This window comes from Argopecten irradians, unplaced genomic scaffold (assembly GCF_041381155.1).
Source record: "Argopecten irradians isolate NY unplaced genomic scaffold, Ai_NY scaffold_0811, whole genome shotgun sequence".
Taxonomy (NCBI): Eukaryota; Metazoa; Mollusca; class Bivalvia; order Pectinida; family Pectinidae; genus Argopecten; species Argopecten irradians.
This window is the reverse complement of record NW_027188278.1, coordinates 2,677-15,532: the sequence shown is the minus strand read 5'-3', so window position 1 is coordinate 15,532 and position 12,856 is coordinate 2,677. Positions and strand designations below refer to the sequence as shown.

At 37.4% G+C, this 12,856-nt stretch overlaps 1 protein-coding gene across 1 annotated transcript; it reads left to right on the top strand.

Moving 5' to 3' along the window:
- Positions 1 to 496: 496 nt before the first annotated feature.
- On the top strand, positions 497 to 12,037 carry LOC138313651 (CD109 antigen-like). Its single transcript, XM_069254003.1, has 4 exons — positions 497 to 638; positions 3,309 to 3,453; positions 5,565 to 5,744; positions 11,967 to 12,037. Exons 2-4 carry the CDS (start codon positions 3,342 to 3,344, stop codon positions 12,035 to 12,037), a joined length of 363 nt encoding a protein of 120 aa, XP_069110104.1. The 5' UTR covers positions 497 to 638; positions 3,309 to 3,341.
- Positions 12,038 to 12,856: the final 819 nt, after the last annotated feature.

Below are 12,856 nucleotides of genomic sequence, written 5' to 3'. Positions count from 1 at the left end.
CTCTTGTTTTTCTTTATTCATGCCAAAAACATGTTGCAAGTGCTTTTTTCTGTAAGAAGAGAAGTTTTGCTATCATATTAACGTAATTAGATATTTTTAGAATAATTCAAACTTTCCAAGGGATGATGTGTATTTTGGCGATCGTCAATTTTGTGATTTGCCGTCAGCTCATATTCAAATTACGGAACTGGTAAGCGAACTTTTCTTATTGGCAGAAGAAAAGCGTCAACACATACCACAATTATCATGCACCATGAACAAAAGAAACGACTGATTTTAGAAATGAGAAGCGAAAAATAAAATAGGTGTTCAAGCACTGTCCTGTTCGAACACTGGTCAGGTAAGTCTACTATACATGTAAGCTACTACTGACTACTACTGACTACTACTGCATTACTATGAATTATACAATTAATATGACAAAGATGCAATACTGAGTTATTGAAACCTTGTGTCTTATATACACTGTGGCTATTCCATGTTTCACATCTTGATGTACATTACGCCAGGTTGCCTCCAACAGTTCTGCTGGCTTCTTTCTGTGGATTTATCCAAAGGTTATCGGCAACATCAAACTTCGCGTTAGTGCTGTGTCGCCCAGGAAAACTGATATCGTGGAACAAACTGTGCTAGTAGAGGTCAGTACAGTATTATATTCAGTTACATTATCGTGTATAATTCGTCCAGAGGTCAGTACAGTATTATATTCAGTTAGGATATCGTGTAAAAAACTGTCTAGAGATAAATACAATATTGATATTCAGTTACGATATTGTGTAACAAACTGTTTAGAGGTCAATACATTATTGATATTCAGTTACGATATCGTGCAACAAACTGTCTAGGGATAAATACAATATTGATATTCAGTTACGATATCGTGTAACAAACTGTCTAGAGGCCAATACAATATTGATATTCAGTTACGATATCGTGTAACAAACTGTTTAGAGGTCAATACATTATTGATATTCAGTTACGATATCGTGTAACAAACTGTCTAGAGGTCAATACATTATTGATATTCAGTTACGATATCGTGTAACAAACTGTCTAGAGGTCAATACATTATTGATATTCAGTTAGGATATCATGTAACAAACCGTCTAGAGGTCAATACAATATTGATATTCAGTTAGGATATCGTGTAACAAACTGTCTGGAGGTCAATACATTATTGATATTCAGTTTGGATATCGTGTAACAAAATGTCTAGAGGTCAATGCATTATTGATATTCCGTTAGGATATCGTGTAACAAACTGTCTAGAGGTCAATACATTTTTGATATTCAGTTAGGATATCGTGTAACAAACTGTCTAGAGGTCAATACATTTTTGATATTCAGTTACGATTTCATGTAACAAACTGTCTAGAGGTCAATACAATATTAATATTCAGTTACGATTTCATGTAACAAACTGTCTAGAGGTCAATATAATATTGATATTCAGTTAGGATATCGTGTAACAAACTGTCTAGAGGTCAATACATTATTGATATTCAGTTAGGATATCGTGTAACAAACTGTCTAGAGCTCAATACATTTTTGATATTCAGTTACGATTTCATGTAACAAACTGTCTAGAGGTCAATATAATATTGATATTCAGTTAGATATTGTGTAACAAACTGTCTAGAGGTCAATACAATATTGACATTCTGTTTGGATATCGTTTAATAATTCCTCCAGAGGTCAGTACAATATTATATTCAGTTAGGATATCATATAAGAAACTGTCTAGAGGTCAATATAATATTGATATTCAGTTAGGATATCGTGTAACAAACTGTCTAGAGGTCAATACAATATTGATATTCAGTTTGGATATCGTGTAACAAACTGTCTAGAGGTCAATACATTATTGATATATAGTTAGGATATCGTGTAACAAACTGTCTAGAGGTCAATACATTATTGATATTCAGTTAGGATATCGTGTAACAAACTGTCTAGAGGTCAATACATTTTTGATATTCAGTTTGGATATCGTGTAACAAACTGTCTAGAGGTCAATACATTTTTGATATTCAGTTAGGATAATGTGTAACAAACTGTCTGGAGGTCAATACATTATTGATATTCAGTTAGGATATCATGTAACAAACTGTCTAGAGATAAATACATTTTTGATATTCAGTTAGGATATCGTGTAACAAACTGTCTAGAGGTCAATACATTTTTGATATTCAGTTACGATTTCATATAACAAACCGTCTAGAGGTCAATACAATATTGATATTCAGTTAAGATTTCTTGTAACAAACCGTCTAGAGGTCAATACATTATTGATATTCAGTTATGATATTGTGTAACAAACTGTCTAGAGGTCAATACATTATTGATATTCAGATACGATATCATGTAACAAACTGTCTAGAGGTCAATACATTATTGATATTCAGTTACGATATCATGTAACAAACTGTCTAGAGGTCAATACATTATTGATATTCAGTTACGATATCATGTAACAAACTGTGTAGAGGTCAATACAATAATAATATTCAGTTAGGATATCGTGTAACAAACTGTCTAGAGGTCAATATAATATTGATATTCAGTTAGGATATTGTGTAACAAACTGTCTAGAGGTCAATACAATATTGACATTCTGTTAGGATATCGTGTAATAATTCCTCCAGAGGTCAGTACAATATTATATTCAGTTAGGATATCATATAAGAAACTGTCTAGAGGTCAATATAATATTGATATTCAGTTAGGATATCGTGTAACAAACTGTCTGGAGGTCAATACATTATTGATATTCAGTTAGGATATCGTGTAACAAACTGTCTAGAGGTCAATACAATATTGATATTCAGTTAGGATATCGTGTAACAAACTGTCTAGAGGTCAATACATTATTGATACATGTATTCAGTTAGGATATCGTGTAACAAACTGTCTAGAGGTCAATACATTATTGATATTCAGTTAGGATATCGTGTAACAAACTGTCTAGAGGTCAATACAATATTGATATTCAGTTAGGATATTGTGCAAGAAACTGTGTAGAGGTCGATGCAATATTGATATTCAGTTACGATATTGTGTAATAATTCGTCCAGAGGTCAGTACAATATTAATATTCAGTTACAATATTGTAAAACAAACCTTCTAAAGGTCAATACAATATTGATATTCAGTTACGATATGTAACAAACCGTGTAAAGGTCAATACATTTTTGATATTCAGTTACGATATCGTGTAATTACATAACACATCTTGAAAAAACCATGTTAACATTATTATTGGAATAATTTGATCGTGTCTCTTCAACAAAGTTTTGCTATGTTGGCAGCCTGAGGGAGTGGAAGTAGAGGAAGCCAATACAATGTCCATCAAACATGATGTCGATAAAACAGAAGAGTTTGACATGGAGGCAGTGCCATCTGATAATGTGATAGTGGTGGAGGGTTCTAAAACAAACTATGTAACGCTGACAGGTAGGTCATTTAGGACAAGACAAGTCTGCCACCAGTGGGACCCAGTGGGGAGGGGTCTAAAACAAACTACAATACACTGTCAGGTAGGTCATTCAGGACAAGGCAAGTCTGCCACTAGGGAACCCAGTGGGGAGGGGTCTAAAGCAATCTACATAACACTGTGAGGTTAGTCATTCAGGGCAAGGCAAGTCTGCCACGGGGAGACCCAGTGGGGAGGGGTCTAAAACAATCTACAATACACTGTCAGGTAGGCCATTCAGGACAAGGCAAGTCTGCCATGGGGGACCCAGTGAGGAGGGGTCAAAAACAATTTACATAACACTGTGAGGTTAGTCATTCAGGGCAAGGCAAGTCTGCCACGGGGGAACCTAGTGGGGAGGGGTCTAAACAATCTACATAACACTGTGAGGTTAGTCATTCAGGGCAAGGCAAGTCTGCCATTGGGGGACCTAGTGGGGAGGGGTCTAAAACAATCTACATAACACTGTGAGGTTAGTCATTCAGGGCAAGGCAAGTCTGCCACCAGTGGGACCCAGTGGGGAGGGGTCTAAAACAAACTACAATACACTGTGAAGTTAGTCATTCAGGGCAAGGCAAGTCTGCCATGGGGGGACCCAGTGGGGAGGGGTCTAAAACAATCTACATAACACTGTGAGGTTAGTTATTCAGGGCAAGGCAAGTCTGACATGGGGGACCCACTGGGGAGGGGTCAAAAACAATCTACATAACAATGTCAGGTAGGTCATTCAGGACAAGGCAAGTCTGCCATGGGGGGACCCAGTGGGGAGGGGTCTAAAACAATCTACATAACACTGTGAGGTTAGTCATTCAGGGCAAGGCAAGTCTGCCATGGAGGGGCCCAGTGGGGAGGGGTCTAAAACAATCTACATAACACTGTCAGGTAGGTCACCAAGAGACAAGACAAGTGTGCCACGGGGGACCCAGGGGATGGCATTATCTATCACATCTGACCATTCTGAGGATCAGTCAGGGATCGTTCTAATGTCATTTGACTGATGGCTCTGACAGAATATTTTTTGGTTTTTTAGGTCAACTGACCATAGTCTTTTACCTGACCATAGTCTTTTGTACGTCGTTGTGCGTAATGTAAATGTCCATTTACATTTCCTTCTGAACGCAATAACTTGAGTAAAAGATATACCGAGCTTAATGAAACCTTTGTATGAAGACTAACATTGCAAAGATCTCAGACAAGTTCGAAAATCAGCTTGTTTCAACTGTAATTTACAGAGTAATTGCCCTTTGCACTTATAATTGTTATTGAACCTTGTGAACACGATAATTTGAGTAAATATGCAACAAGCTTAATGCAAATTTGTAAGTGACTAACATTGGAAAGGTCTCGTAGGAGTTATTTACAGAGTTATTGCCCTTTGCACTAATAATTAGTTATTGGACCTTGTGAACATGGTAACTTTAGTAAATATGCACTGAGCTTAATGAAACTTTGTCTGTAGACTAACATTGGAATGATATCAGACGAGTTCAAAAAATCAGTGTGATACGACAGTAATTTAAGGAGTAATTGCCCTTTGCACTAATAATTATTTTTAGACCTTGTGAACACGGTAACTTCAGTAAATATGCACCAAGCTTAATGAAACTTTGTATGTAGACTAATGTTGGAAGGATCTTGAATGAGTTTGAAAATCAACTTGATTTGACTGTAACTAAGTTACGGAGTTATTGCCATTTGCAATAATAATTATTGAACCTTGAACATGATAACTTGAGCAAAATATGCACCAAGCTTAATAAAACTTTGTATGTAGACCTGTTAGATCTGTGTTGCTATTTCGTTAACAAAAACAATGAGTTGGCTAGTAAATGACATAACTAATTAGTATCAAATGGGCTTCTTGCTAATACAAATGTTACTTTTGAGATTGCTCTGGTATAAAAGGGGAAATTAAGAGGAAGCTTCCAAAAATCCTCCTTTCCTCAATCCTTGTATTTCTCGTTGACTAACATATTACTGGAGATTTTCTTTGAAATGTTTTATTCCATTAAACCCACAGAACAAGACAAAAGCCACCTTTATAAATTAAAATTAGACAAAATTATTGATTGAAATATCTTTAAATTTGTAGGTGATGTGATGGGTCCAACTATCGAAAACTTAGACTCCCTTGTCAGACAGCCCTGTGGATGTGGGGAACAAAACATGATCACTCTTGTCCCAAACATCTTTGTCAGGAAATACGTAGAAGCTGTCAAAGACATTGTAGATCAAACTCTGGTTGATCGTACCAACAAATACATGAAATCAGGTAAGGTTTGTAGGCCCTATCAACAAATACATGAAATCAGGTAAGGTTTGTAGGCTCTATCAACAAATACATGAAATCAGGTAAGGTTTGTAGGCCCTATCAACAAATGCATGAAATCAGGTAAGGTTTGTGGGTTGTACCAACAAATACATGAAATCAGGTAAGGTTTGTAGGCCCTATCAACAAATACATGAAATCAGGTAAGGTTTGTAGGCCATATCAACAAAAACATGAAATCAGGTAAGGTTTGTGGACTGTACAAACAAATACATGAAATCAGTTAAGGCTTGTGGACTGTACCAACAAATACATGAAATCAGGTAAGGTTTGTGGACTGTAACATCAAATACATGAAATCAGGTAAGGTTTGTGGACGGTATCATCAAATACATGAAATCAGGTAAGGTTTGTGGACGGTATCATCAAATACATGAAATCAGGTAAGGTTTGTGGATGGTATCATCATATACATGAAATCAGGTTAGGTTTGTGGACGGTATCATCAAATACATGAAATCAGGTAAGGTTTGTGGACGGTATCATCAAATACATGAAATCAGGTAAGGTTTGTTGGCCATACCAACAAATACATGAAATCAGGTAAGGTTTGTGGGCCGTACCAATAAATACATGAAATCAGGTAAGGTTTGTGGACCGTATCATCAAATACATGAAATCAGGTAAGGTTTGTGGACCGTATCATCAAATACATGAAATCAGGTAAGGTTTGTGGACTCCATCAACAAATACATGAAATCAGGTAAGGTTTGTGGACTGTACCAACAAATACATGAAATCAGGTAAGGTTTGTGGACTATACCAACAAATACATGAAATCAGGTAAGATTTGTAGGCCCTATCAACAAATACATGAAATCAGGTAAATTTCGTGGACTGTACAAACAAATATATGAAATCAGGTAAGGTTTGTAGGCCGTACCAACAAATACATGAAATCAGGTAAGGTTTGTGGACTGTACCAACAAATACATGAAATCAGGTAAGGTTTGTGGACTGTACCAACAAATACATGAAATCAGGTAAGATTTGTAGGCCCTATCAACAAATACATGAAATCAGGTAAGGTTTGTGGACTGTATCAACAAATACATGAAATCAGGTAAGGTTTGTGGACTGTATCAACAAATACATGAAATCAGGTAAGGTTTGTAGACCCTATCAACAAATGCATGTAATCAGGTAAGGTTTGTGGACTGTATCAACAAATACATGAAATCAGGTAAGGTTTGTAGACCCTATCAACAAATACTCAGTAATCAGGTAAGGTTTGTGGACTGTATCAACAAATCCATGAAATCAGGTAAGAGTTATAGTGGACTGTACCAACAAATACATGAAATCAGGTAAGATTTGTGGACTATACCACCAAAAACATGAAATCAGGTACGATTTGTAGCCCTATCATCAAATACATGAAATCAGGTAAGCGTTTGTGGACTGTACAAACAAATACATGTAAATCAGGTAAGGTTTGTGGACTTTACCAACAAATACATGAAGTCAGGTAGGGTTCGTTGGACTGATACAAATCAAATGCTAGTAATCAGGTAAGGTTTGTGGACTGTACCAACAAATAACATGAAATCAGGTAAGGTTTGTAGGCCCTATCAACAAATACATGAAGTCAGGTAGGGTTCGTGGACTGTACCAACAAATGCTAGTAATCAGGTAAGGTTTGTGGACTGTCCCAACAAATACATGAAATCAGGTAAGATTTGTGGACTATACCAACAAAATACATGAAATCAGGTAAGATTTGTAGGCCCTATCAACAAATACATGAAATCAGGTAAGGTTTGTGGACTGTATCAACAAATACATGAAATCAGGTAAAAGGTTTGTGGACCCTAAATCAACGAATACATTGAAGTCAGGGTAGGGATCGTGGACCTGTACCAACAAATGCTAGTAATCAGGTAAGGTTTGTGGACTGTACCAACAAATACATGAAAATCAGGTAAGATTTGTGGGGACTATACCAACAAATACATGAAATCAGGTAAGATATGTAGGCCCTATCAACAAATACATGAAATCAGGTAAGGTTTGTGGACTGTACAAACAAATACATGAAATCAGGTAAGGTTTGTGGACTGTACACACAAATACATGAAATCAGCGTAAGGTTATGTGGACTGTACACAACAAATACATGAAGTCAGGTAGGGTTCGTGGACTGTACAAACAAATGCATGTAATCAGGTAAGGTTTGTGGACTGTAACCAACAAAATACATGAAGTCGGTAGGGTTCGTGGACTGTACAAACAAATACATGTAAATCACGGTAAGGTTTGTGGACTGTACCAACAAATACATGAAGTCAGGTAGGGTTCGTGGACTGTACAAACAAATGCTAGTAATCAGGTAAGGTATGTGGACTGTACCAACAAATACAATGAAAATCAGGTAAGGTTTGTAGGCCCTATCAACAAATACATGAAGTCAGGTAGGGTTCGTGGACTGTACCAACAAATGCTAGTAATCAGGTAAAGGTTTGTGGAATGTACCAACAAATACATGAAATCAGGTAAGATTTGTGGACTATACCAACAAATACATGAAATCAGGTAAGATTTGTAGGCCTATCAACAAATTCATGGAATCAGGTAAGGTTTATGGGACGTGTAAAACAAATTAATGAAATCAGGTAAAAGGTTTGTGGACCAACAAATAATACATGAAATCAGGTAAGGATTGTGGGACTGTACCAACAAATACATGATAGTCAGGTAGGATTAGTGGACTGTACAACAAATGCATGTAATGGGTAAGGGTTTGTGGGACTGTACAGGTAATGTTTTCGTGGACTGTACAAACAAATACCAAGTAATCAGGTAAGGTTTGTGGACTTGTACAACAAATACATGAAATCAGGTAAGGTTATGTGGACTGTACCAACAAATACATAATTCAGGTAATGGTTGGTGGACTGTACCAACAAATCTATCATGAAGTCAGTAGGGTTTGTAGACCCTAAACAACAAATGCAAGTAAGTCAGGTAGGGTTTGTGGACTGTACCAACAAATGCTAGTTATACAGGTAAGGAGTTTGTTGGGACTGTACCAACAAATACAAGAAAGTCAGGTAAAGATTTGTGGACTATACCAACAAATACACATGAAGTTCAGGTAGGGATTGTAGGCCCTACAACAACAAATACATGTACATCAGGTTAAGGTTTGTGGGACTGTACCAAACAAAGTACATTGAAATCAAAGTTAAGGGATTCGTGTACTGGTATCAACGAATACATGTAAATACAGGTTAAGGTATTGTGGACAGTACCAACAAATACTGAAGTCAGGTAGGGTTCGTGGATGTACAAAAAAATACCTGAAGTCAGTAGGGTTTGTGGACATGTACAAACAAAATACAATGTAATCAGGTAAGGATTTGTGGACTGATACAAAAACAAAAATACATTGACGTCAGGTAAGGTTTGTGGACTGTACCAACACATACATGTAATCACGGTAATGTTTGTGGACTGTACCAACAAATACATTAAGTCAGTTAGGGTTTGGTGGCCTGTACAAACAAATACATGTAAGTCAGGTAGGTTTGTGGACTGTACAAACAAATACATGTTAGTCACAGGTAAGGTTCGTGTACTGTACAAACAAAATACCAGTAATCCGGTAAGGTTTGTGGACTGTAACAACCAACTACATGTAAGTCAGTGTAGGGTTTGTGGACTGTACAAACAAATACATTGTAATCAGCGTAAGGTTTGTGGACTGTACACAAACAAAATACATGTAAGTCAGGTAAGGTTTGTGGGCTGTACAAACAAATACATGTAATCAGGTCAAGGTTTGTATGGGACTGTACCACCAAATACATGTTAAGTCAGGTAGATTTTCGTGGACTGTACAAACAAATGCATGTAATCAGGTAAGGTTTGTGGACTGATGTACCAACAAATACATGAAGTCAGGTAAGGTTTGTGGACTAAACTAAACAAATTACATGTAATCAGGTAAGATTTGTGGACAGTACAAACAAATACAATGTAATTCCAAAGTAGGGGAGGCTGGAAGTGTGGTTGCGAGTTCCTAGTTCCTAGTAATCCGTTTAATTCAAACGGCAAGAGGAACCAGACCCGCAAATCCGTGTTTACATAAACGGTTTGTCGGACGTACCAACAAATACATGTAATCAGGTTTAACTTAAAAACGGAACTAGTACCAACAAATACATGAAGTCTGCGGTAGAAGCTTCAGTGGACTGTAACAAACAAATGCAGTAATAGGTTAAGTTTGTGGACTGTACCAACAAATAATGAAGTAGGTAAGATTATGTGGGACTATACCAACAGAATACATGAACTAGGTAAGATTTGTGGAACTGTTACAAACAAATAACATGTAATACAGGTGGAGGGCTGAAGTTGACTTCGCGAGATTCTAGTTCCTAGTTCGTTTAATAAAGGAAACTAGGAACCAGCGAATTTCGTTAAACTTAAGGAATAGGATACTAGACCTCGAGTTCCGTTTAAATTAAAAACGAAAATAGGAACCAGACCCGAGTTCCGGTTAAGCTTATACGGAACTAGGAACCAGACCCGAGCTTCCGTTTAACCAAACAATCTGGCCTACGAGCGGAGTTCCGTTTATTAGGATTCCGACTCTCTAACTGCCTGCCTCAATTACCTATTATATCCAGGAATCGAAAACTTTAGAGTGTTTCCCTGAAAAATATAGAACAGAATTACTATCTATAACACAGATTTCCTTAAACTGATCTGTTACATAGACCTCGTTTCCGTGTAAAATTAACGAAACACTAGGGAACCAGGACCCGCGTTTCCGTTTACGCTTATACGGAAATAGGTAAACCGAGACCCAGCGTTTCCGTGTAAAACAAAAAATACTGGCCATCGAGCGGCATTTTCCGTATATTAGGATTCCACTCTCTCTCACTGCAAATGCTCAATTACCTATTATATACAGAGAATCGAACTTAGAGTTTCCCATGAACATTACAAGAACAGGACTTAATATCGATAACACAAGATGTCCTTAAACGGAGCTTGATACCTAGACCCGAAGTTCCGTTTAAACTTAAATGGAACACTAGGAACCAGGCCCGAGTTCCGTTAGAAGCTTATACGGAACTAGGAACCAGACCCGAGTTTCCTTTTAAACAAAAAGACTGGTTCAACGACGCCGAGTTCCGTTTATTAGATTTCTACCCTCTTTAAACTGCATAATAAAATTACATATGTTATAAAGGAATCTAGCTAAGAGCTTCAGGAACGATACCGAACTTTATATAATTTATCTATCTATAACCACAGACTTTCCTTAAACGGATCTGATACCTAGACCTCAGTTCCGTTTAACTTAAACGGAACTAGAACCAGACCCGAGTTCCGCTATTATTACGGAAAATAAGAACAAGACATATTTAACAAAACATATGGGTCAAACGAGCGGCGTTCCGTTTATTAGGATTTACTATCTCGTATAAGCATGATTAAATAAATGACATTGTATATTAAAGGATTAGCTCTTAGAGCTTCCAGGAACGATACAGCACTTATATATACTTACATATCTAACACAGGATTTTCCTAAAACGGATCTGACACCTAGAACTCAGTCCAGTTTAACTTAAACGGAACCAGGAAAGACCCGAGTTCCCGTTTAAGCTATACGGAACTAGAACCAGACCTCGAGTTCCGTTTAAACAAACATAGCTACTGGCCCAACGAGCCGGAGTTCCGTTTTTATTAGGATTTCTTTCTACTCTAATGCATGTTCAAATTACCTAGTATTTTATACCAGGAATCGCACTTAAAAGTTTTCCATTACATAATACAGAACCAGAATTTAATATCTATCACACAGATTTCTTTAAAGGCATCTGACACCTAGACTCCAGTTCCGTTTTAAGCTAATACGGGAACTAGGAACCAGACCCAGTTCCCGTTTAAGACTTATACGGAACTAGAACCAGACCCGAGTTCCGTTTAACAACAAATACCTGGTTCAACGAGCCGATTTCCGTTTAGGGGGGGGGGGGGTGGGGGGGGGGGGGGGGGGGGGGTGATTTCCGACCTCTTATAAGATATTTCAGGATTACATATGTTAGAAAGGAATCTAGCTCTGAGGCCTTCAGGACTAATACAAACTTCATATATTTTATCTCTATAACATCAGATTTTCTCTAAACGGATCTGATACCTATACCTCAGTTCCGTTTAACTTAAAACTGGAACTAGGAACCAGACCCGAGATTCCGTTTAAGCTCTATTACGGCAACTAGGCAACCAAGATCCCGAGGTTCGGTTTAACAAACGTACTTGGACAACGTGCGGAGTCGTTTATTTAGGATTTCTCCCTCTTATAAGATAATAAATTACATATGTTATAAAAGGAATCTAGCTCTGAGCTTCCGGACGATAGAACTTATATAATTTATCTCTATAACACAGATTTTCTTAAACGGATCTGATACTAGACTCAGTTCCGTTTAACTTAAACGGAACTAGGACCAGACCCGTTGGTTCTTTTTAAGCTCAAACAGAACTAGGAACCATATTCGACTTCCGTTTATTTGATCGAATCTAGGAACCAGACCCGAGGTCAGTTTAGAGCTGACGCTCGAAACCTGTTCTGTTCTGTTTAATAGTATACGGATCTAGGAACAAGATCCTAGTTTTCTGTTTAAGCCGATGTTGGCCTATACATTGCCTTTAAAGACTTTAATGAATATCTTGATGCTTAATAGGGCCCCGTATCGCAATACGGGTGCCTTATAGTAATCAGGTTGTCGATCTATCTGTCCGTCCGTCCGTCCGTCCGTCCGTCCGTCCGTCCGTCCGCCTGTCCTTTTTTAGTTTTTTTTTGTTACCAAGAAGTCTTAAATTGCAGATGTAGGTTACCTTAGTGCCCCTGTTCTGCATATTACATTTTAGGGCCAATCGACATGATGGCTGATAGAGAAACAACTTTGATTTTGGAAGTTGAAGAAGATGTTTATCTCTATTTCTCAGAAAGCACCAAAGGGATCTGTCTGAAATTTCAGAGGTTGGTTTCCCCTAGGTTCCTAGTTGCGTATAATGCATTTTTGAACCGATCTATC